At 37.6% G+C, this 25,736-nt stretch overlaps 2 protein-coding genes across 4 annotated transcripts in view; one reads left to right on the top strand and one right to left on the bottom strand.

The window, feature by feature from the left end:
* Positions 1 to 9,304, bottom strand: part of grk4 (G protein-coupled receptor kinase 4) — a 53,692-nt gene extending 44,388 nt beyond the window's left edge. Inside the window, exon 1 of one of the 2 annotated variants that reach the window (XM_044113607.1) lies at positions 8,942 to 9,304. In XM_044113607.1, coding sequence (XP_043969542.1) covers positions 8,942 to 8,993 — 52 coding nt within the window. In that variant the 5' untranslated portion in view covers positions 8,994 to 9,304. The remainder of the gene's footprint in view (positions 1 to 8,941) is intronic. The other variant, XM_044113608.1, reaches the window with a different exon arrangement.
* A 5,501-nt stretch (positions 9,305 to 14,805) lies between these two features.
* LOC122829221 (target of Myb protein 1-like) lies at positions 14,806 to 25,388 on the top strand. 2 transcript variants are annotated; one of them, XM_044113609.1, is made up of 15 exons: positions 14,806 to 14,997; positions 19,239 to 19,323; positions 19,544 to 19,622; positions 19,849 to 19,998; positions 20,742 to 20,876; positions 20,966 to 21,118; positions 22,358 to 22,474; positions 23,105 to 23,238; positions 23,333 to 23,375; positions 23,504 to 23,636; positions 23,852 to 23,924; positions 24,414 to 24,489; positions 24,592 to 24,651; positions 24,736 to 24,778; positions 24,874 to 25,388. In XM_044113609.1, exons 1-15 carry the CDS (start codon positions 14,925 to 14,927, stop codon positions 25,017 to 25,019), a joined length of 1,500 nt encoding a protein of 499 aa, XP_043969544.1. In that variant the 5' UTR covers positions 14,806 to 14,924; the 3' UTR covers positions 25,020 to 25,388. The 2 variants fall into 2 exon arrangements, with proteins under 2 accessions (XP_043969544.1, XP_043969545.1); XM_044113610.1 differs by having other exon boundaries at positions 23,858 to 23,924.
* Positions 25,389 to 25,736: the final 348 nt, after the last annotated feature.

The following is a 25,736-nucleotide window of genomic DNA, read 5'->3' on the forward strand; positions in this document are numbered from 1 at the left end:
TGAAAGCAGAATTTAAAAAAAAGAAGTAAAGTTTGTATTTGAAGAAAAGTGTGCATGTGACTTTTTGCAAGGATCTGTACATTGATAAAAACAACTTCATGGCCGTCTTGTTAGGCGTTATTCTGCATTTAACAAGACAGCTGGTTTAACTATCCCTATATTCTTGTGGTGCTTCAAAAAGTGCCTCGTCACGTTTTAACGATCCAGCTAAACACGTACACAGCAAGTGGCATGCAGCAGAGCTGAGCATGCAACACAGCGCGTCTCTCTCTCTCCCCACATGGCCCATTTGTGGGTGTTATAAATGTAAAAAGAGTCCCACATCAAGGGACAGTCACAAAGCGATGTGTTTTACGAGCTTCAGCTGGAGGAAACACCCCAGAGTGATGACAACAAGTGTTTGCCCAGCGACAACCACAAAGCTAATAAAGCTACGCCGGCTAACGTCACACATGAACGCTCACCAGGGTTTTGAAAGACCTGCTAGCCTGCAATTTGAAGGCCAGTGGCCAAGAGGCAGGAGGCACAAAGGATTTATAGCATCAACAACAGAGGTGTGTCCCTTTAACACCTGCACTGTTCTTCTGTAAACATCCAGCTTCAATTACATAAAGAAATTTGTTGAACAAGGATTATCGGACTCAACTTTGCTGAGTTAGTGTAATTGATGGATTAACCACATTCCGGTTTTCATGAAGACAACTACAGCTGACAAAGATTTAATTTAATACAATGTGTAAAACAAATTATAGTGACTTAACCGTATGAATATGTGCATGAAGACTTGTTAATACCCTTAAAACAACTATGGAAGTACAGTCCACTGCTGTTTGACCTTTGGTTCATGTCCTTTAGAAAAACTCTAAATGAACCAACTTTTGAAGTCGTGCTAACAACAAAGTCAGATGCAAACAAGGTTTAAAGTTTTCACGTTTTCACTTTTTTGCTGCAGTGCAGCTTATTTGTACATAATAAAAAAGGGCAGAGCTTAACTATTATTTTTGTTTGCTTTTTAATACAGCCTCACTTGTTGCTAAAACACTGCTTTATATTTACTTATGTTTACCAGATGAGCTGCTATATTCTTGGCATATGCTGCAACAGTGTTTAATATGAGTATAATGCTAAAAGAAATTGCAGATAAGCTCATCCCTCTTATCAGATGTTTCCCCTGAGGTTTTAAAAACAACAGTTTTTATGCCACTGATAAAAAAAAATATATATATAAAAATCTCAACAATCTCCAACTTTGAATTATTTGGCAAAGTGACTGAAAAGCCACTTTTCAACAGTTAAATGGTTTCTTAACAACGACTAACCGCTTTGACGTCTTTTAGTCCAATTTCTGTGCTCACCGCGGTACTGAGACTGCCCTCGTCAAAATTCAATAACATCCACATAAATACAGACTGTAGAAGAGCCACAGTGTTGGTTCTGTTGGACCTCAGGGCAGCATTTGACACTTTTGACTGAGAAATATTACTGAAGCAACGGGAGAGATGGGTTGGACTCAAGCACAGTAATCCACTGGGTCTAGTCTTCCCTAAAAACTGGGACATTTCTTGCATTGTACCAGACAAAGATTCTGCGAGGGAAACCCCAAGGTTTGGCCCTGGGGCCCTTCTTATTCAATACATATAGGCAATCACTAGCTCAGCTAACAATCAATAAGCTAAGTTAGCATAGCAAAACAGATGATAAACAGCTCTACATTACGATGTCACCAGGTGACTCCAAACTCATCCAAGCACTAAGATGTTTAGAGCAAATCAATGTTCTAAGAAAGTTCTGGTTGTGCCAGAACTTTCTCCAGCTGAACATAAACAAAGCTGAAGTTTTTATCTTTGGACCTCAAGAGGGAAAATCAAAGTCACCAGAGAGCTTCAGTTATTATAGATAAAAGTAGAAATGGACTCCGACCTGAACCTTCAGCGATACATAAAGTCGGTTACAAAGTCACGTGTTACGAGTCCAGCATTAAACTCATCTGTGCATTTATCTTTAGTCATTGTTGCATCAGTGTCCTCACTGGTCTGTCTAAGAAGTCAGTTATCAGACAGCTGCAGTTGATCCAGAATGGTGCAGCACATGTTCTGACTAAAACCAGGAAGACAGAGCACATCACCCAGGTCTAAAGTCCCTACAATGATGACTCCCAGTAGCTCAGAAAATAGACCCTAAAATACTATTGATAGTTTATAAATCACTGAACGTCACCTGGTGTCTGATCAACCAAAGAAATGCTGAAAGACAAGTAGCTCGTGTTGTTGTGTATATTTTCCATTTAATACAGATTTTCATTAGTCAGAAAGTATGGCACCTTATAAGTGTCCAAATTTGTACCATTTGTTGAATTGTGGTTGGGGGTTACACAAGGTCATTTAAAGGCCTGCAAATGCCCCCAGGCTGCACTTTGGACAGAAGGGGTATGAAATACAACTGAAGAATAATGGATCTGTCAGATTCTGCATCATGTCTTTCCTGTTTCTTTTGCTACTCTCCACCTGCTGCAGACTGATTTCTAGGCCAAACACTGCCGAGTTGGCCAGCTATTCAACTTTGTCCCTGTTGTGTCCAACTTCAAACAATCACAAAACCCACACCATGTCAAGATTCTCCTAGGTTGTGATCATTTCACTTAAACAAGGAAACGGCATTATGATAATGACTATAACCTACAGAAAAATTCAACAAATAAAGACAAATCCTGAAGGAATAAAACCCCCATCAATAGCAGCTGCAGTAGCACATCATCTCTCAAAACAAAGAAAAAGAAATCCATAAATCCACAGCCATCCGAATGTAAATAAAATCCTAAAATATAACTTTGAATGAAGAAGTTACTCTTTTCAGAGCAGACACTGATAATTCAAAACCTACAACAGTTAAAAGGAACAGAAAATCTTAAATTACCATATTGTTGATCAATACAAGGGAACAATTAGTGACTAAAACTGTGATTTATAATGATAATTGACAAACTGTAATTCATGATGATGTAAAACTTTCTAAACTACTATGAATCCTAAGTTTACAAACAATAAAAAAAATGCTTGTGTTCTTTTCTCATAGTTTGGTTGGGATCGTTACAATTACTTTTTCCTTGAGATCACCAATAAAATGTCAACTACATCAACACGCTCCATCCGGCAACAACACGTGTTCAGATTCCAACCCAATTTTGTTTTTTCCTCGCCCGAACAGCTCGTACTTTCTCAAAAACCATGTCACTGCCATAAGTGGTCACAGCCTCTATATTTAAAACACTCATCCAAATTCAACTTGTGAACACCAGCTCTGAAAGGACTGGCTTTTTTTCTGAACTTGAACAAAAACAGACGATTTCACACACACACAAAACAGGACATGTAAGATACCACTCAAAAGTCTTCAAATTCACAAAAGATGTTATTCTAAGCTTTATTAAGAGGTCTGAGATCAAGTTTCCTGAAAAGCAAACACACATGATCCTCGGCGTTGCTTTGTTTGATTCCATGATGAAAAAGCCAGCAGAAAACCGTGTAGAAAACCGGAGCCAGTACAAGCTATTCTGAAGTTAATGGACAGATTGAAATATGCAAACATATCATCAGGAAGCCTGGTGTTAAATTAAAAATAGTTTTATGTATTATATGATATTTTAAACTAATCATGAATATTCATTCGACGGGCAATATCGGGTTGAATTGGTCATTAGTTTTTAAAAGTTTTCCTTCATTGTTGACAAAAGGGTTAGCATATGTTTACTTTTCCAGGCCATGTTGGAGGACGGCATGTCTCAAAGTTCCCTGCATATGAAAGTTCTGCTTAATTTCCTCGCAGGCACACAACAGCGTTTTTAGTTAAAACAATATAATTGGCTGGTTTGTAAGTTTCCTACCTTACATAAGCAATAAATGGGATTTTAGAAACAGTCTCAGACAAGGCAAAGGGAAAAGGTCTGAACAAAAGCAATTAATGTAATGTAGGCCCAGTGTTTTACAGCCCATGAGTAAACACAATATTTCAGCACACTTAACATGACCATCTGCTCCAGAACGACTCTTTAACAGGGTACTCTGCCAACTAATATGCTATGAAGTGTTGTAAACAGTGGAGCTTGCAGGACAGGCTCTGATAACGTTGTCTCCAAATGATTAAGTGCTTTTTAAATAGCATTTACTGTGAAGAGCTGCTAACGAATGCATTAGTACTGCCAGTACGCTATAAAGTCACAAACATGTTTTTAACTATTAAATAAGCACCAAACACAACATAGTTTATAATGAGATATTGCTGTTATTTTGCTGACTCAGACAATACCTGATGAGTTCTGAGTATTTGCAGGGAAACCGTATTCATACAATCTAGGACTTTTTGTCACGCTACATCTACAAAGTTCAATGCACTTTGAGGTCTTGGGTGGCCCATACACACACACACACACACACACACACATATATACATGTATATATACACACACACGCACGTATACGTACATTTATATTCCCCTGGTTAAAAATAATTTTAAAAAACTGACATTTATATTCATACCACACTCAATGCAGTTACAGCTGAAAGCTTCATCTCAACCAGCTTTGATCACTGATGGAAAGTTTCACCCAAGAAAGTTTCTCTCTTTCCAAATAGATTTTGGAAAGAGAAAAACTTTGATTATACATCATCTATTTTCAAGTTTTCCACAGAATAACAGCTGGACTAAGATCTGGACTTTGACTGGACCACTCCAGCATATCGATATGCGTTGCTCCAAATCCTTTCATTGTAACTCTGGATGCATATTGAAGCGTGTTGCCTGGCTGAAAAATGAACTTATGCCACAGAATCACATATTTTGCACCTAGGATTGCCTTATATTCTTGTGGCTTCCTTTCAACAATGGAATTATTCTTATTACTCTTCATAGAGGTCAAGTTTGCAGAGTTCATCTTGTCAACAGATTGTCCCACCTGAACTCTGGGTTTCATTGGGCAGCTGCTCCTTGGTTTATTATTTAAAGCTCTCCAGATCTAAGGCCTTCAGTGAACAGTTTTTTTTATACTGAGATTATATTAGCCAGATGTGAAATGTATTTACCAGTTAGAAAACCTCAAAAGCAGCTGGTTATGCTTAATTTTATTAATATGCATCAGAGTAAAGGAGGATGAACAAACAAACAAAAAAACATGAATTAATGTCTCTCTACTTCAATACTGTGGTTGAAACATACAAGAATCTGTTCAAAGGGTAGGAGGACATTTGCCAGGCAATACTGAAGCGGGCAGCTCTTCTGTGTTTACAGAAATGTGAACATTGTTTTAACTTTTGGCCCATAACAGAAATGTCCTGGAAAACAAAACAAAAATCTGCCACATCAGGGGACGTCAAGCTTGCAGTCATAGTACGTCTGCGTTTAAATGACGTAGCTCCAGTCACACTTTCTGTCAGTATTTCAAGTTCTAATGCCAAACACCAAACTATAAAGGATGTGTAATAAATAGCATTTAAAAACCAAGAGGAGGTGAGATTACATTCTGAGACTGAGATGCTCATTGAAACCAACTGGGGTGTGAGGATATTTTAGAACAAACACACAAACTTTTTATGCTTTTAATGACGTCTGAGAGTTGACTTGCCCAAGGACACATCTGCATGTTAAACTGCAGCGTATTCTTGGACCCACTGCTCGCAGCAATAAAAAAATAAAATAAATCTGCTTAGAATTGCTGTAAATTACGAAAGTGAAGAAACAGAAGCCTTTTAATCCTTGAATGAACCAGAGAGACAGTCTATCCTGCATGAAGTCATATTTAAGGAGCGGAGACGGCCCTGATGCCGGTGACCAATTGAACTCTTCTGATTCAACAAGTAAAGATGCAACAGAGGTCATTGGCTGATTTCTGATTTTTAGTTTCTGCTACTTTGACCAGAATAATAATGGCAGAGACCCAGACTATCCATTAAGTAAATAAGTAGTTCTAGTGATCCCATTAAACCGAGATTCCAATACAACCAAAATAGTATTAAATATATATATATATATATATTTTTTCAACCGTTTGTTTGTAGAATGAACATATTTTACTATTACTTGTTTACTTTGATTTCTGAAGCGAACGACTCCTCCCCACAATTCCAACTAGGGAACCACTAAACCAGTGATGTTCAAACTTTGTGTCATATAGGATAAAAATTTTTTTTAAAGAAAAAACAGAATTTTGTTAAAATCCTTATACATCTTTTCAACTTGCTCAACTATAAATGTATGCAATAAACTAAGCATACAATATTTTAATTAATCAAAGTAGTTGGTTTTTTTTACAAGAAAGAGATGTTTTAAATTAGATCTTTAACTTAAGAGTTTTCATATTTTCTTGTTATGAAAAAGGAAGATTTTTGTGAACTTGAGCAAAAAATGTCTGAAGTCTGCTTTTGAGTAAATATCTCTAGATAGATGTCGTTATATTTACATCAAATTAAAGAAAGTGACAAAAGAATGGTTGTTAAAAAACAAATCATATGTGCTGCACCAAGCATGTTTCATTCTAAGATGACTTTGATTGTGTCATATAATAAACAAAAAAGTCTCAATTAACTTGCTGTTCTGGTTGTAAAATTCAGTCCAAGGGTGAAACTTTGGGCAGGAGTGAAACTTAAACCTCAAAGATTCTTTTGTAAAGACTGCCAACACTCCTGAATCTAGCATGTTCCACAACCAGAGGTCTAAAGCTCAAAGGAACAAACCGCAGCCAATTCGTTCAGAGTCGTACATTCAGCCTTCCTGTTGGCTGCTTAAGATGACTCTCTTCATAATTAAAGGAAACACACCCAAGACGGGTACAAACTGACTTCCGGTGACAGGTGGCTCTCTTTTCAATCCAAAAGGTCAGGAATGACCAAAATCACAAAACTACAAATTGATGAAGGAGCAGAATGACCTATTCCCCCTATACAAATAGTAGCAACTTGAAAGAACAATCGACTTGAATCTGTTTCAAACACATTGACATTACTGGGGGAAAAAAACTAACTACGAGTCTTCTTCCGACACTGTGAAAACGTCCACACCGAAGAGGGTTGTGCTACCTCTTAAGGTATTGATATACCTGTCTGTCCATCAGCACGAGCCGCTTGAACTAACACATTCGCCTATTAATACTATTTTGCAGCTATGCTAAACACCTGTGCTCCACTCAGATAGATATTGTTTTCACTACAGCCTCTTCAAAAATATTCAGATGCTGGTTTAAGCACTGCTTTCTCGGAAGAGAAAACGAAAAAAAGGGACTTAAAGAAAGAATAAAGTGATATGCCGGGAGAGCGTCAATGAAGTTTAGGAATCCTTGTTACTAATGAGAGATAAATGACCCATATTTGAAAAACAGCAGATTTCTCAATAATGAATATCATAAGAAACAACATAAAAACACTTGAATGTAACTTCTCTTTTTTTTAAGATCTGCTGTGAGTCTGGCACCACCCTTGTACTGAGAGTATTGCTGCCACTGATGGCAGGAATAATAATAAATAATATAATTATTATTTACAATTGCTTTTTAATGGCCATTTGTGCCATTTACCTAAAACTGTGCAGCTATAGCAGAGTTGTGGTGGTCCAGAGCATCTACAGATGACCTAATTGACATTATATACCACATGTGGTAGAGAAGACTGAGATATATTAACTAGACAATTATGGTGGGTTCAGTGATCAGAAAAAAGAGTGTGATTATTCAGTTTCTCACTGGGCAGTCAAGCTGAAAAATCGTCCAGTTTTGGTCATCAGCCAATTTCTAGGTGCAGCTAAAGAAAACAAAAACAAAAAAACAAGGCTTTTAAAAAACCTGATTATGATCTTGAGCAACCTTAATAGTGTCAAACCTTAACTGATTAAAATAATGATTGGTAATGTCAAAACAGAACATAGCAGGTTCTGTAACATTCATGTTATTAAATACCATCAGCCAAACATTTACATCTTCCAGCTTTACCTGCATTACATTATGGTCCAATCTCTGAATACAGTCACTTTTATCCCTGAAAGGCCTTTTGAGAGCGACTACTGATAGAAGACTGTGTTCTCTGGCAAGTATTGAGCCACTGATGTCAGGTCCAAGCAGCGTTTAACGACATGGGGGGGGGGGGAGACTGCTGCCATGTGAAGAAAACAGGGCCTAGTTAAAACCTATCCACTGCTGCTGTGGGTAATCCATTTTAACAGCGCTGTTTGCGTTTGGTCGTGAAATCATGACAAGGTAAATGAAGCACTGAAGGCCTCTGAATATGCACACGAAGGCCACTGGGACACCTTACAGTCCAGTGAAACGGTCCCCTGTAAAAACAGTCGGATTTTTGCTTACAGATAAGCTGCTGCACCACCGAAGTCCTCTTTCCTCTGCGTGGAAAGTTCTCGCTGTATTCCTATTTTCTAATCAGCAGCATTGCAGCGAAATACATGTCTGCGGTAAAACCACCCTTTCGTTCACCCTGGCTTCCTAATTAAGGTTTAAACAATAAAGAAAGGTAAAACAGGCAGCTCGCAGTGCAGCCAAATGTCTCCACACCCTGCAACATTTCATTTGAGCACCATTACATAGGGTTATGTCATCGTAAATAAGCACAGGTCCTTGAGTGAAAAAATTTGCTCGACACCCTCTAATGCAACGCGATGCTGCAAAACACTCCCTGCGCTGTTCATCTCCAGCCTTTCTGGGCCTTATGTTCAATAACCTGGCTGACAAACACAAAGTGCTTCCCCCAGTGCACAAGCAGATGATTTCATCTGAAGAGGTTTGCCTGGAGACAGAGCACTGCGCAGTGATGGGGGGACAGAGAAAGCATAAATCCTACAAGGAGGACAGCCTTGTGGAAGGCTCTGGCTCTCCCCATGTCGTACATGTTCGGATGGGGAAAAAAATAGATTCAGGTTTATTTGAGGGGGAGTTCCGTTTCGGGCACTTACCTTCCCTCGCCTTCAGGAGAACCGTGTTGGCCACGATATTTTCAATCTCCATTGTCAGAACGTGAATCCCGTGCAACCTCGATACATTTCACTCAGCAGGAGAAAAAAGAAAAGACGGTTTTTCCAGATCAAAGGTGCCGACGGCCGCGAGGCTGTTGCACGCGCACAGGGCGAACGCGGTACTGGCGCATATTAGGACTCAATTAGCGCTCGTCGATCCTTTTCTATCCCATATGTTTGGTCAAACCCGAGCCTACGGAGCGTTATGGTTACAGCGGAGCTTGTTAGCATTCACCGCCTGCCTGCCCGTCTTCCTTCCTGCTCCGGTTCCCTCCTCCTCCTCACCCCTCCTCTGCGCAGCGAACCAGGAGAGAGTAGGAGGGATCAATTTACAACCACCGCAGCCACCACACATTCAATCACAAGTGCATTCATACATAAATGCATGCATTTCCTAAGCTCTATTTCTAAAATGAGTGTTAATGGACAGTCATGTCTAAATCTGATCATAAAACTCATATTCCACACTTTCATAGGCTGCATTATATTCGGTCCAGGGCCCTCTCGTTTTAAACAGAGTTGGTTGGATTAGCTCTGTCTTCTGTCATTTTAGAAGTTACACATTTGAGCTAAAATTTTTGCATGGGATTCCTCAAGGTTAAGCTGTCGGAGCACTTTTATTCAACACCTTAATGCTGCCCCTGGCTTGATTACATCTTTGACAAAACCTGTGCTAATGACACACAACATTTGTTTTCCTTTACTAATTGTCCACAGTCCCTTCTGGTGGTGGTGGTTGTTTCTAGTTTGGTCATGTCACACTTTTGGCACAATATGATGCCATCCTCTATGGGAGTCCAACCAATGCGTCAGTTCACCCACAAACAAAATGTTTCGCACCCACTGGGAAAGAACAATGAAGTATTTAATGACAGTCTACTGTAAGAAGAAAGAGCTGTGATGCCAATAAAAAATAACAGATAGAAAACATCTACTAGGAGAAACCTCCAATTTGCCGTATTTGTTAAGAATCGACTGTCCATAACGAGAATCAAAGTTTGTAAAAAAAAAAAAATTGGTACAACTGAATTATAATATGCATGATTATTATTATTTATATGAACTTTTATCTCCCTAATTAATAACATTACAAAGTTACAACCAAAACCACACTGATTAGTAATGGCTAGGGTGCACTGATGCAAAGTGGTCTGTTTGCAAGTACAAGATTAATAGGAAGGGATGAAAATGTGATGTATAGTTACAAATTCACCAGAGGCAGGATTTAAATTATTTTATATCCTGGAAAAGGCCACATCATTTACATGCTAAGCCATTTATATTAATATAGAGTGTAGTTTCTTTTCACTATGGTATTGTGAGTAGGTTTGAACTTGGATCAACATTTTTAACAGTAACATAAAGTTCACTGCTCATTCAGCCTGCTACTGCCTTAAAAACTATTCGAGAATTAAAGGATTCAATTGATGACAGAAAAAGTACAGGATGTTTTTATTTTCAGTAGATTATTGTACTCTATTGTTCCAGTGTAAGAAGACCTCAGGGCGAACACAGAACCTGTTGGAGGTAAAGTACACTCACTAGACATTTAGGAAGTACCAGGTTGAACCCCTTCAACTTTCAGAACCAGAACTTTTTGTGGTACATTTAAAAGAGTTTCATAAATATTATGAACATCATACAAATTAATCAACTGATCATGAGAATCTGCTGTTTCCATCGCTCAAAAAACCATTCTGAGATGACTGTCACATATAGTCCCGATGAAAGTAGCCATAAGAAGATGGCTACACTATGGTTATAAAAACAACAATGCTCAGGTAGGCTGTAGCATTTAAACAATGGTTGACTGGTTCTGAGGAGTCCAAACCAGCAAATTATCTGCCACACCATTACACCAACAGCACCAATCTGGGCTGTTGAGACAATGTTAATGGATCTGTTCTTTTACGTTGTCTATGGCTTGTTCTGACCTTACGGCCTGTTTCTCTGCAGCTGAAAATGATGCTCATGAGAGTAGATGATGTTTCTCCAGTTGGTTATTGTCCAATTTTCTGGAGTCATTTTGGTGTTTGTGACTTGTGCTATTGACACACCTTGTGGTCTTCTCTTGCTGTAGCTCAACTGTGTGTTTTACATGTTGTAATAGTCTTACTTTACTTGCAGAAAGGGGGTAATTTGAGATTATGTTATGTTTTTAGAATTTAAATTTGTCTGGTCATTCTTCTTTGATTTCTGAAATCAAAATGTTTTATCCATATATCTGCCTCTCTATGGACAAATACTGTACTTTTTTTTCTACTGTTTGAATCTGCTGTGACTGGAAACCTTGTATATGTACAGTTCCTGAAATACTCAGACCCACCTGGGACAAGCAACCATACCACAAAGATTTTGGAAATTATTTTCACACTGATATATATATTTTTCCTCAAGACATAAATTTCTGACACTATGCTAATGAAAAGATTAAGCAGGAATTTATATCCAAGGAAAATCTGTCAATAATATACTTTATGTTTAATCTTCATTTGTATGCAACTTTTGGTTATATTAAAGAATATCTATTTACAGGGATCAAGAGCAAAACTCATTGATCCCATATGGGAAAATAATAACTTAAGATGCAATAATTTAAAAATGATTTGCTAACACAAGACCGAGGTACTTAACAAAGGTCTTAATGAAGCTTCTGGAAAATTTCTGGAAGTGTCAATGGAGCTTTATTATGCAAACTATCCAAAAACTTTATATAATTTTTTTTTTTAAATTGTTCTCCTACAAAAAGATTACAAAATGCCTGCAAGAAGAAAATATGCTTTCTAGAAATTTCTTAACATTAAGAACTAGAGGAGCAGAATATAAATAAAGAAATGCAAAAATTACTGAATCAGTATTTTAAGAATATGTAAAAAATTATATTACAAGAAAGTATTTAGTGAAAATAAGCACATCATTAAGAAAATTTTGAATATCATGAATTGTATTATTTAAAAAAATACCACAGATATGATTGATTATCCAAAATATTCCATCATTTGTATAAATATCAGGACAGCGGATCCCTGCATTTAATGTCAATGGCAAGATTTTTAAGCATTTCTTCAAAATGTAATTTTTTCCTTTACTTTTCATGTCAGTTTTTATTGTCCATTTTATGTGAAAATATTTGAATAACCCAGTTTATTTTTCTAGCATGAACATTCTAAAAATAAACTTGTGCTTTATGCCATAATGAAATCATCCAGAAAGGTTAAATGATCACCCATGTGTCTGTACATAATTCACAGTTGTTACATCATGTTATATAGGCAAGACACACAATTGACATCATGCACAAGATACACGTTGAACAACACTGGCTGAGCTGTGACTTGTGGTTTTTGTGCTTCTTGTGGAAAAGAGATACACAGAGTTTCTTTACAAGTTCACATTTCTGCATCCTTTGGACTTAAAATTTCCCATCCATCCCCTGTTGAATGCCTCCACCTTGTGGTGATAATGCAAAAACACAAAAAGTAACCATGTTGTAGTCCTCCAACATCGCTACAGTTTTACTGAACTTTATGAAAAAATGGCTCCTAAAGCGTTTATGTGCATATATGGTATATAAATATGAAGACAGTGTTTCAGTGACAAAGTAAATGTCAGACTTTGTTTCTCCCACCGTCTCCAGGGAACAGTATGGTACTGTGTTTTCTGCAGGTTTAGTCAACAAAATGCTCAGTCTTTGGCCTTCAAAATTTGATAATTAGTTTTACTTTATGATTTTATATGACATGCTCGTTGGAAACCTGGTAATTTGGTTAAATTAAAGGTGTAGTGCTATGTTTACGCAGCATTTCTATAACAACTGAAGGCAACATTGATCTAGCAATAAAATCACTGGAAAGTGCATGATAAAACATTGGATAACATTTTTTCTTCAAAAGAGGAATTTATTTAAAAACTATCTGCTTTTTAAAAATTTTTACTTAGGATGTTCTTGTCTGATATCTAAATTGGTATTATCCTAAACAAGTAATAATGACAACATGCAAAAACAGAAGAAATCTTTGAATAAACGCATTTTTGCTGCACTCTTGAGCACTCTGTAAACAATGGTTGCATATAACATCTCTGACAAAGCATTAGAGGTCACTTTAGTCAAAGTAACATAATCTGTAGAAGCCCACCGGCTAGTTGTAGCTTGACTTAATGTTCAAGCGAAATATAATCTTTGGAAATCTGAAGTGTTTCATACCAAGCATTGTCAAACTGGTCCAGCTTGCTTCATTTCTGTCTTGAGAGAGACATGAAACTACATGCATCTTAATAGAAAACATAATGACTTGCAGATTTCATTATTCTTGTCAGACAGTCTGCCTTTTTTTTACACACATACACGTAATTGCAAGAGGTTCTCATTATCGTGTTACAATTGCAAATGTATTGGATTTTACCAGCAAGTTACATGACATACCAATGAAAAGCAGTACAGAGCTGTGAAATGGTATAATTTTTAAAAAAAATATACTTTACAAATACAAATCTGAAAAAGCCCTCATTGCCCCTTAGACAGCAGCAATCGCTCGTTCACTGGCAAGTTATCTGACCAATGCATTGCCATGTACATAGTGACTTACTACAGTGACTGACAGTAGGAGAAGCATCATGCTGTGGGCATTTATTCAGGAGGGACAGAGAAGTGTGTCAGAGCTGAGAGGAAGATGGATGAAGGTAAATAAATGGTAATATAAGGAAAACCCGTTAGGAGCTCCAAAACACTTCAGGCTGGGATGGAAAATCATCTTCCAGCAGAACAGGAACTCTAAGCACATATGCTTTAGATTAAAGTTTCTTCATAAGGTCCAATTAAAGTCCACACATAAATATGATTAAGAATCCATGGCAGAACTTTGAAAATAGTATTCACAAACTTTTTTAATCAATTCTGACTGAATGTTGGCTAATTTGCAAAAAAGAAATGGGGGAAACAATTCAATCTGATGTGCAAATGAAAGACATACCCAAACAGACTTGCAGCTTCAAAGGTGGTTCCACAAAGTACAAACTAAGGCTGAAAACTAATTCATATCACACATTTCAAATGTTCTTTTAAAAAATATAAACCTTTGTATACTTTTTTCTTTTACTTCACAAACATGCACAACTTTGTGCTGACATAAAATCCCGTACATTGAATGTTTTGGTTGTAAAGTCACAAAATATAAAAAGCTTTGTGTAGTATATCCCTCCCTCCATTTTCTAACACCCTTCTCCCTAGCAGGGTCCGGAGTGTAGCATATCCAAGCAACCATTAATAGGAAAGGAGTGTGACAAGTATCTGTCAGTATAATTTAACACCCCTGATATATTTATAAGAAATTACACAAACAACCATAACAAAATTAAGAACACAAGAAAAAATGGAATTGTGAGAAATATGCTGTAAATTACAGCAAGTGTGTTGCAGCACTTGCTGTAATTAAAACCAATATTTTACTTAAGAACAAAAACATATATAGTAAGGTATTTATAAAAAAAAATAGATTTATATTTTGGAAAAAATAGCTTATGTTTAATTAAACATATATAAAAACAGAATACTTCTTCCTCAAGTTTGTAATTAATTGTTGATGAATGTTTCTACACTTCTACAAAATAACAGAGGATTGTTCAGAGAAACTTTGTTGGACTGTAAACTGATGATGTGACCAGAAGCGTATTAGTGTTTGTGCTTGTGTGTGTGTGTGTGTGTGTGTGTGTGTGTGTGTGTGTGGGGGTGTGTGTGCGTGTGTGTGTGTGTGTGTGTGTGTGTGTGTGCGCTTCCGTGTGAGTTTCCACGTGACCTCCCACAGTGCTAGTGCACCTCTGTAAGCAGTGGCTGTTTCTTAAAGCAAAAGGAAACACGGCGGCCAGCGAGTCTTGAAACCTGTTTACATTTATTTTAACGGTGAACAACCGGCTGTAGGTTCCCAGGATGTTTTCTCTCGGGGAGACCATGGAGTTTCTCATCGGAAATCCATTTTCAACGCCCGTCGGACAGAGAATCGGTGAACATTTTTTTTTTCTTTCTTTTTTCTTTTTTTTACATATTAACAGCTGTTTTTTTTTGTAGTCATTTGTGTCATTCGAGATTTGTTTCGACATGTTTCGAGATTTCGGTGGTTAACACAAACGTCTCCTGGGTTGTGTTGGTGTAAAAGGCGGTTTTTATGTTCATGACTTACACCGAAATTGTCCAAATTTGTACAAAAATAACAAATAAGTTTAAGAGGCAGTGACTCAGACGGAGGTGGGATCGTTTTTTAATTCTCGTGTACGATTGGTCTGTGCGCATTGAGTGACGGGTAGCTTAACCAATCAGCATTCATCTTATTGTTTCCGCACACTTCCGCAGTCTCTGAAGCGTGTCCGTAAAACTGCATCTTCACATCGTTCACAGCGAAAGTAACGGATTTGTTTCAACATATTTTGTGCCGATTTAAGCCACATATTTACTCTTAATCTCTGCGAGCCACTTTCACGTTCATTCATTCAGCAGCTGATGCTTGGAGAATGGCGCAGTATCAGATCTGTCATGAGTAGCACCCGCACACCCATCTGAACCCTTCCTTCCTCCTTTTTAATCCTCTCACTTTCCCGCACATAGATGTGAGCTACTTCTGAGGCAAATGTGAACACAAGCAGCTGACAGTCACATGAAGCGGAGGCAGCCGGAGGAGGCCAGAGCAAGGGAGAGGGAGGGAATCTGAAGGAGTTGCCTACATGTGGATTGAGCAAATCAAGGTTGAGGGTTTGGTGAGGTGTTTTTGGTGGAAAAGAATGGGATTTAGAGACTTATGAGAAGGGTGGAGTGCAAGAAAGCTGGCCTTGATTGTACTACAAAGGAAAGAAGTTAAAGGCTGAAAGATTTGAGTCTCTAGAGGCAATTCTTATAAAATATGTCTTCAATGAAGTGAAGATTCACCTTCCAAAACACACATTTTCAAATGATGCCAAAATTACCTTAGTAGGTAAAACAATTAGGGAAGTTACAGTAGTTTAAAAACTGAATTTCTGGGGTGATATGTCCTTCAGATTATGTTGACAACCACTGAACCCTTTTTAAAAACTGGTTATAGTGAAAGTGAGTTTGTTGATTTGCAACTGTGCTTCCATCCAGCCAAAATGTCCTATCCATTACTGTAAAATATTGTATTTTCATTATTAAAATCAGCGAGAGACAATTAAAATGTCTTGGGCCTTGTTCAGCCAGCTGGCCGGCAGTTCAGTTTAAAAAGACTTTAAACATGATGAAAAACTTCAGCGTTTTTGAAACTTTAATTGAACTGGCCTATTCGTAATGTAGACGGGGTTGGTGAATGAGCAGTTCAGGTGAAACTACAAGTGGAAATCCAGTCAAACGCTTACAAGCAGTTAACACTTTACTGCAGCACAGGTTCAATAGATATCTAGAACTAAATCCAGATCAGTTTGTGCCAGAGGTTGGCACAAACAGCAGGTCCAACTTTCATAAAACAGCCATAAAACACTATAGTTTGTGGAAACATTATATTACAAATGCTTGAATTATCTTCAGCTTTGCATTAGACAGTCATTTACAGCTCGGCAATTTTTATACAGGAAATAGAGGTGGAAGGTGGCGCACCACTAAAGGTCTGTCTGCATCAAACATGTATTCAGAGCGGAACATGTAACCTAGAAAAACAAAGCAGAGTAAAAATCAATACAGGAATTTACATTTTGCATTATATACCAATTTAAATGAGGAAAATTGACTTATTAGCCACTTTGGTCTTGACCCTTCTTGGACAAGCTGCTATCTTTTCCCAAGTAATCTGGATTTATTGTAAATCAGGACTCCTACAGTTTTATCTTCCTCAGATAAGAGATAAACTGTTAAAGCTTCTAACAGGCCACTTGCATAATCCTGAGCTAAACAAAGTTTACCTTGTTTGCTGATGATTGTGCAAGCTCCTGTCAATATTTCATGGTTCAGAAATTGATTTTACTTGGATACTGGATCCACTCCACTGTAGAAATTACGATACCACAGAAACTGTCCTTCACACACAAGGTTTCTGAAAGAGCAGATCTCCAGGTACTTAAAGGGGCAGTATTATGTAAAGTCGACTCTTTTGAACTTTACATTATGATATAATGTCATTCCCTCAACAAAAACATACCTGGAGTGTTGCTTTGATTCTTTCATGCATGATTCAGAAATGGCAGCTATTTGGGGCGCCTAAACGCTTGGTCTCACAGAGCGTCATCTTTTCCATGCATCTGCTTCAGTTTCCAAGCTGAGCTTCCGCCTCATGGCACACCCGTGCCCCCATCAGCTCCACCAGACTAGTGGCAGCAGCAATTAGCAAACAAACACCAGATGGAATTGCACATTTGCTGAGATTGTCATACACTCATTCTCATTCCAACTCTCCTCAAAACAATTGTTTAAGGCTTAATGGAGAAAGTAAAGGTTATTGTTTGAGTTACGCAGCATTTTTCTAACTACTGAAGGTAGCATGGTTACTTAATTGTGCTATGAAATGACACTGTGTGTCTGGGAAATACATAATAGTGTCTCTTTTTATGATCTCATAAACCCATCTTGTAATAAGGCCGCTGAGGGTAAATAATAAAAAAAAAGCAACAAGCATTCCTGTTGTTCAGTGTTGTGCAGCCTGGAGCTCCGGAGTCGCATGTGGCCCTCAGACGCTTTGCAGTGGCTCTTGATAAGTGAATAAGAATGAGCAATAACCTTGCATTCAAAGGCAATGGAAAGAGCTGTGTTTAACAGATCTTTAGCTGCTTTCCTGATGTTTCAGGATACAATAGCAACAACAAAATGACGCTAAGGACGGAAGAATATTTTTTTCTGTTCTTGATTTTCCGTACAATTGGAAAGGCTTCAGTTCTAATCAAGAAAGAATATTTTAACCTTCATTGTAAAAGCATATTCTACTCATTCAAGGATTATACAATTGTAGAAAATATGGATAAATGTAAAGCCTGATCTTGGTTTTATCAAGGTTCTTAACAAATTCCATCTAGGTGGCGCTATTGCAGAAATGGCTCTTTCTCTTTCTTTTATGGTTTCCCTACACGACGATACAAGTTTCAGTTTTCTCTTTGTCCTGAATACATGGAGAAAATGCAATCATTTTAATTAAAACCTCCTTTAAAGAACAATTCCTACAATTATGTGCCTTTTTCTTTCCTGCTATCAAACTATAGGTCGCTGTAGTTAACCTCAAATCTGGATTAATGCAGGTGTGACCTCTGTGTGTCTGCAGGCTGTATTTGGCATTTCCATGTGGACAACTTTTTAGAAAAAATTGCAAGCTTGAGGATTGGAGGAATCAAGAGGAATCATTAGCTGAATTCAGACTCAGGATAAAGTAAATTTTAAAAAAATGCATGCAACAAGGTTCATAAAAGCTTGTTGCATGTGACAGTTTTTCTTTGTACCTCATGAAATTGCGTTGATGTGTAGAAGCAATGCATGACATAATTTCCTTTAAGAGAAACTAATGGTTGGTATTATAGTTTAGCATGGGGTGAAATGAGATTTTCACTATCATAACTATAAGCAACAAACTCTTATGTATGCACCACCACATGTAAGAATATACAACATGATCTAATTGTTTGTGTTTAAAACAGAAAGTTAACAACTATCCCCACTGATGCTAAAATATCACATTTATTTCTAACATTTCTCTGTTTGACTTTGATACATATTCTTAAGCAAAAATATAGACTAACATCAGGTACTTATTTTGCAGAATATAGTTTTATCATCTTATTCTCTATTATGGCATACCACAAGCTAAACTGATATTAGTTAGTTAGTCGGATTTTCTGCTTGGCCAGTCAGCTTGTTGTTGACTGTGGAAAACACGAGCTACTCTCAGCCGGCTTACTGTATCTATATGAAATGAGTGTTGGTCCTATTTTAGTTTTCATACCGTATCTGCCTTTGTTTTTCACTGCCATAAATTTATAAAAATGGTATCATCAGTCTTTCTTTTAAGAAAGAAAAATGTGTAGCTGCCCTCTTTCAGCCTGCTGACAGACAGCATGCAGCAATATATGGGTCTCCTGCATTCTCCTCAAATGCAGGAGAAAGTGCATTCTGCACTTTCAAGTCCAAGGAATGATATGGTGGAATATTTTAGCAGTTTTGTAAACTTGGCTACTTTTGTATTGGAAACCCAGCTGTAATCATAACATAGTATCTCTAAATCGGTTAATATTTAATTTCACCTTGTTCCCAATTTGTTTACAGATCGAGCAACCAGCGGCTCTCTGGAGTCGGAGGACTGGGGACTCAACATGGAGATATGCGACATCATCAATGAGACCGATGAGGGGTAAGTATTGTTTGTTTTTTTTTTTTTTTAAAGACCACAATCATCTCAACTCAATGCCCTTAATTGATTTAAAAAAAAAAAAAAAAAAAAAAAACTGCCTGGATTCTGATCTCTGACCAGCTGATATCTGCTTGTGCAGCAATATATTCTTTGTTTTTAAATTTCAAGATAATAAACCAATAAACAAAGATCGAGCTGATGCAAATGTTTCTTCCCTCAGGCCCAGAGATGCCGTCAAGGCCATTAAGAAAAGAATTGTAGGAAACAAGAACTTCAGAGAGATTATGCTGGCTCTCACTGTGAGTAATAATTACATGCTTCTGCATCAAGTGTGCGGTCACAGACTGAGGAATGTGGGGATGACAGGGAATCTTTCAAACACCAGAATCATCATCAGAGATTGAATGTTTGCTTCACTATTTCTCCCAGTGGTTAAATAAACATTTAACCGCTTAGTGAACATATCAATAGTAGCTGAATGAGTGGTACATGTCATCATTTTAGTTTTATGTTTTGCTCTCGCAGGTTCTTGAGACCTGTGTAAAGAACTGTGGCCATCGCTTCCATGTCTTGGTGGCTTCACAGGAGTTTGTTGAAGGGGTTCTGGTCCGTTCCATTTTGCCCAAATACAACCCCCCCACAGCCCTGCATGACCGTGTTCTCAGCCTCATACAGGTTTGTTTCAGGCAGAAACTGTGTCCAATTAACTCATCTTGTCATCAAGCGTCTTTACTTTCTTTGTTGAATCAGTCAGTTGAAATGCGCCAAACAGGAACTTTTATAGTCATTACAAATCTATTTACTATAAAAATATCTGGATTTTTATTTTCTTCAGAAGCAGTTTTTTTTTTCTCCAAGTGATCAGCTTTGTTCCAAGAATTTAAGTTATACAAGATTTTGTAAGTATTCAATTGAATATTTACAAAAACGTTCTTTATGTTTTCGATTGGTTTAGTTTATGGAAATTCTGTCTTTTATCTTGAGCAGATGGTAGATTCACTACTTTACCACCATTCCCTCCTGATTCTCCAAACTAACATAATCTCTGAACTCTTTTTAGTGGCGGCATAATTATGAATGGTTTTAATTATAAAAGTGTTTTCAGCCTGAAACATTTTAAGGCTACCTGGTTCATAAAGTTTACTCAACAGTCACTTGATAATGGCTAAGTGTGGTTTATCTCTCATTGTATTTGAGATCTCTATAGCTCTTTATTCCTTGCTATATAGTAATTGTGACATTTGTGCTGATGGGAAGATATAATCACATAAAAAATGAGTTGCAAAACAATTCATTTCTGCTCTTGCTCAAAGTTGCCTCACTTACTTCTTGTTCCCTTGTTGTCTGGAGGCTCTAACTGCTTGCAGCTCTGGGAGTCAGTCATCTCTTCATAACTACTCCCATATCTTTATCTTTAGTCATGGGCTGATGCCTTTCGCAGCTCTCCCTCCCTGGTGGGGGTGGTGCATGTGTATGATGACCTAAGGCGGCGAGGTCTGGAGTTTCCTATGACAGACCTGGACGCGCTCTCACCCATTCATACTCCAAACAGGGTGAGCCTGGCTGTTAACTGGAAGGTTATCACACATGAGTGCTTTCATGAACGTCTGCATATATTTTACCTCTTTGTCGTGTCCTGCAGAGTATCCCCGAGAACGGGACACCTGAGGAGACCTCTGTCTCTGCTCCCACACGTCCGTCACCAGAGCAAGTTCCTGCCGCCGCCACCCCCAGTCAAAATACCTCATCTCCAGTCCAAGTCAGTAATGGACCAGTCCCACTCACTCCAGAACAGGTAGGTTGTCGCTCTGAGACTGTCTTGAAATTACATTTTAAATACTGGCTTTTATGGTCAGAATTACTGAGTTTTAACTATCACAAAGATCATACTGGGAGACATTCACCCACCTCTCCAATAAACTCCTCAAATAACTATAATACTGAGTCTAAATTACTACGATACTAAGATTTTTTTTTTCCCCTCCCAGTTTTTCTTCAGTTGAAGAAATTTTCTAGTCTAAATCAGAGGCCACTATGACTCTCAAAGGTAGTCAAAACTTTGTTAAAATTCCAGGTTTTGAGATGTGAAAATAAAGTTCATGATAAATCATTTAAAAATGTTGTCCACTTTCAATATGGTAAATGTACAGTTAAACTAAAAATATATACATGTTTGAGGAGGAAATGTAAAAAAATAAAAGTACTTCTACAGAACTATTTGTTGAAGCACTTTTTGAGTTAAAATTAACATCAAGTCTTCTCGAGTTCACACCTGCCATCAATTATACTAAATATGATGAGTCACATATAAAGTTCAGCTTTCATGGTTGTATTTATTTTTATTACATTTCCTTGTTTTCATGATTTAGCTATATTCATACTTTGAAGTTAGTTTAGATAGCATCAAAATTTTCTTTTCAGTTGCAGAAAAAAATGTATGTCACATTAAAGCTGTGAAAAGTTTGAAAATTATGAATATTAAAGTCTCAAAACCTGGAAAAAACCCGTGTTTTGTTGGAGCGCCACTATGCTCTGCCCCCATGTGGCGACATGTAGCTACTACAAGAATGTGTAGCAGCAGAAAATCGTTGTAGACACCGTATCAACAGATCAGCCAAGACAGACTCTCTAATGGAAAGCAGTCAGCAACTCTTAATCCTTCAGGATCAAATATCCTCACATCTACCCACACCTAAGGTGTACCCACCCACTTTATAATTACTCAAAAGTTAGAGTTGCTACACTGTTGGAAGACATTAATTTATGATGGCAAATTCACAGCTGAAATCCAAGTCAAAGCAATAGAAATAGTTTTGCAATAGTTTTATGACTCACTCAGGGAAGCCAAGTTTGATGTTGAGCTCTTTGCCATTCTGCAGGCTCCTATTTTGAAAATAAAAGGTTTCAATCTTGGCTCAGATAGTAAGATGTGCCCTTTATGTGTACCAGGTATTGATAAAGGTAAAGTAAAAAATGTGCCTAATTTTGTGACTTGTTTTAAATTCTTGCTTCTTATTATCTTGTTAAATTTCAGGAGCAGAAGCTGCGGAGCGAGCTGGCCCTGGTTAAAGGAAACCTGGCAGTAATGTCTCAAATGTTGAACGAACTAAAGCCTGGACAGAGCACAGCAGACGATGCAGAGCTGCTGCAGGTGGGTTTCTTTTTTTCTCATCTGCCTGTCACTCAGATTCTAACTAAATACAGATGTCTATTCTTTGCAGTTCTAGTATACAATAGCATTTCTTTTTTAAAAAAAAAAGTCCGGGTGTACATTTATCCATCAACAACTAATTTTATTTTAACTTTATTAATGCAGCTGAAACGTCACAGTCTAATGTTTGATTTGGAAACAGTTCCTTCTCACTTATGGAGCTACTTATTATTATAGATCTTATCAAACTAATAGCGTAGTTCTGTGCTACTGAAAATAAAAGCATGTAATTGTCATTAGTCATCACAGGCTCATCCTTGTTTGCAGGCATCTTCTCTGTCAACCTTATAGTAAAAACTACCAGGAAAAGCATAAAACAACGGAGGGTGTCGACCTACTGAAAATTTTTTTCTTAGTTTAGTTGTTAAATCTCTTCAGACATTTTACGAAACATGTTGGAAATACATTTATTTCAAAGTAAAAATTATACAGTTAAAACTCTGTCTGGAAGAGACAGATGTAAATTAAATCATATGCTCCTTAAAGCTCCTGGATCATATTTTCTGTTGCATAAACGTTTGAATTCGCTGCAACAACTAATCTCTCTCTCTGCTGGGTCTGCTCAAGCAGCAGCTGTTCTCGGTGTGTAAGAAGATGCAAAGTCGTGTGGTTGAACTGATCCCACAGCTGGTGGACGAAGGATTTATGGAGGAGCTTCTCATGGTGAACGACGACCTCAACAACGCCTTCATTCGCTTCGAGAGGTGGGCTGCCTCAGGTCAGGCTGGATTGGTAGACATTAGATGAAACATTTGCAGCACTTAACCTTCTACTGCATTTTTAAATTTCTTTTGTCAGGTTTGAGCGACTGAGCAAGGCTCAAAGTACAAATACGCAACAGGTAAAAATAATCAGAAGTTGCCTGATGTGTTTAAAATAATAAAAGGTGTATTGAAACTAGTTTCAGATGTTTTTCTTCATTCTTCCTGGGCTCACTCTGTTATTAAATATGGCCCAACTGCCTTCCAGACCTCTGCAAGTAGCCCAAATCTCATCGACGTCGGTCCCGAACGTCCAACCAATCAACAGCCTGCTACGATCACAGCAACCAGCCAACCAGCCGTCAGCACCCAGACCAATCCCCAATCATCAGCCAATCACAGTGAGAAAGCTTTTTATAACTTATGTTAAAACAAAAGTTCCCAAAAATAAAGTTTCTAAAACTTTATTTCTGGGAGGAAAAGGGAGGTTGTGACTGAATCACGTTTCGAAAATACTTTCTGCATCTGAACAAATTGAGAACAGAAATGTATCTGTACTATTTGAAATGAAGCAGGATATTATCTGTTTTTTATCATCTGAAATCCTGTTTTGCAGAAGAAGAAGAAGAAGAGGAGTTTGACATGTTTGCCCAGACGAGAGGCAGCTCTTTGGCTGAACAGAGGAAAAGGTGAGCAGCGCTACATAATTTTCTCTCAAATGGTTCTCATAAATCAATATGATTTACATCACTGAAAATATCTCATAGGGGGTTAACTTGATTCATTGGTAGTGCTACTTTGTAATAGAGCAAGCAGCAGTCCAGACACAATATGCCATATTGATAATTTTGACATGTCCACACAAATATATCTTTTTATGTGATCTATTTGTGTGGATGTGTTTGCTTCTTCTTGCTCCTTTTCAAGCAGAAAAGTAGTGGTACTCTGATTGTTTTGTTCCTGATTGTGTATGCACATATTTTCTCTCTCCTACTAATTACTTGTTTCCTTGTTTATAAAAGCCTGTTTAAAATGAATAAATAAATGAAAGGAAAAATACACTGAAATATTTGCATGCATTAATTTTTTTCCACGCTTGTGATGAAAACCAATTTAAGCGTCGCTCAATTTAAAACAAGGCTGTATTTTCATAATGAAGTTTCTGTATTTGCGTCTAGCGTCAAGTATGAAGATCCTGAGACGGTGGAAGGCCTTGCTGAAGCTCTGGACTCGAGGCTGCAGGTCACAGGAGGGGTGTGTACTCCACGACGACATTCATCGAGTTTAGAGGAACGTCATCATCTTGAATTAAAAACAATGTCTGAGTCTTTCCGGTTTTTTTGCGTTTCATTTTAGATGGTGCCAGAGAAAAAGGCTTTGCAGAATGACATTGACAAATGGTTATCTTCAGATCTGGTAGGCCGAAGCTCTTGCTGCGTCTTTAACATAAGCGGGTGATGAACGTAGAGCGCAGTATTTACTGTTTGCGTTTTAAAATAGCAGGAGGGTGAGTCGTCGGTTTGTGAAGGAGTCTCCAGTGAAGGTACGTTTTCGTCTCCTTAGCAGTTCTAATAAAATATTTCCCGACATTTAACGTGCTGTTCTAAAGAGGAGTTCATAAAACCCACGTGTCTTTAGAGTTTGACAAGTTTCTGGACAATCGGGCGAAGGCGGCAGACCACAGTAACCTTTCGATTCGCAACGTGCCGCCCTCCACACCAAGACCTCAGGCGCAACCCGCAAAGCAACAGGACGCCAAGCATGACCAGCTCTTCTCTCTTTAAAGAAAACCTCATCAATGGGTTCCGATCAACAAAGTGATACATGAATGTACACAAACCGCATAATCAAATAATTTTATACAGTAAAGTCTTTATTTCCTTATAAATCTGATGTTTTCATGTACATACACACAACTTTATGCAACTCTATTTAAAGTTTACTATAATGTCAATGTGAACAAAAAACCCTAGCCTGTATAGTTAAGTAATTGCAAATATTGATGTATAAAATCTATTTGATGATGTGCCTTCAAACCGGAGACTTGATTTAGTGGGATCAAAAATAAATGGGGCGCTGTTCCCCAAACATGTAGAGCTTTTTATTTGAAAGTATTTTTCTTGTTTGAGAAAAATAAATAAATACCTAACACATGCCCCCTTGCCTTTCATCCTTGTTGTAGATTAGCACATAATTTTTTTTAAATCAAAAATTAAACTTAAGAACAGACAGATTTAAGTAAAATAGAAAAGACAGTGGGTTGTCGGACTAGTTTATCTTTAATTAGGTTTTTTTGGTTTGTTTAATTGGAATATTTCATTAAACTGACCTGATTTAGTGATTAATACAAAAGAAGTATATTGGCATACTCTGGTAGACCAATATTTCGGTGATTAAAGACGCATAACTTAAATTGTGTTCTTATTTTCTGAGATTGGTTTATTCATTCTCTATTAGCTATATTAACAGAACAAATGAAAATAAACTTGCTATAAGTTGAG

The sequence above is a fragment of the Gambusia affinis genome, linkage group LG04 (assembly GCF_019740435.1).
Source record: "Gambusia affinis linkage group LG04, SWU_Gaff_1.0, whole genome shotgun sequence".
Taxonomy (NCBI): domain Eukaryota; kingdom Metazoa; phylum Chordata; class Actinopteri; order Cyprinodontiformes; family Poeciliidae; genus Gambusia; species Gambusia affinis.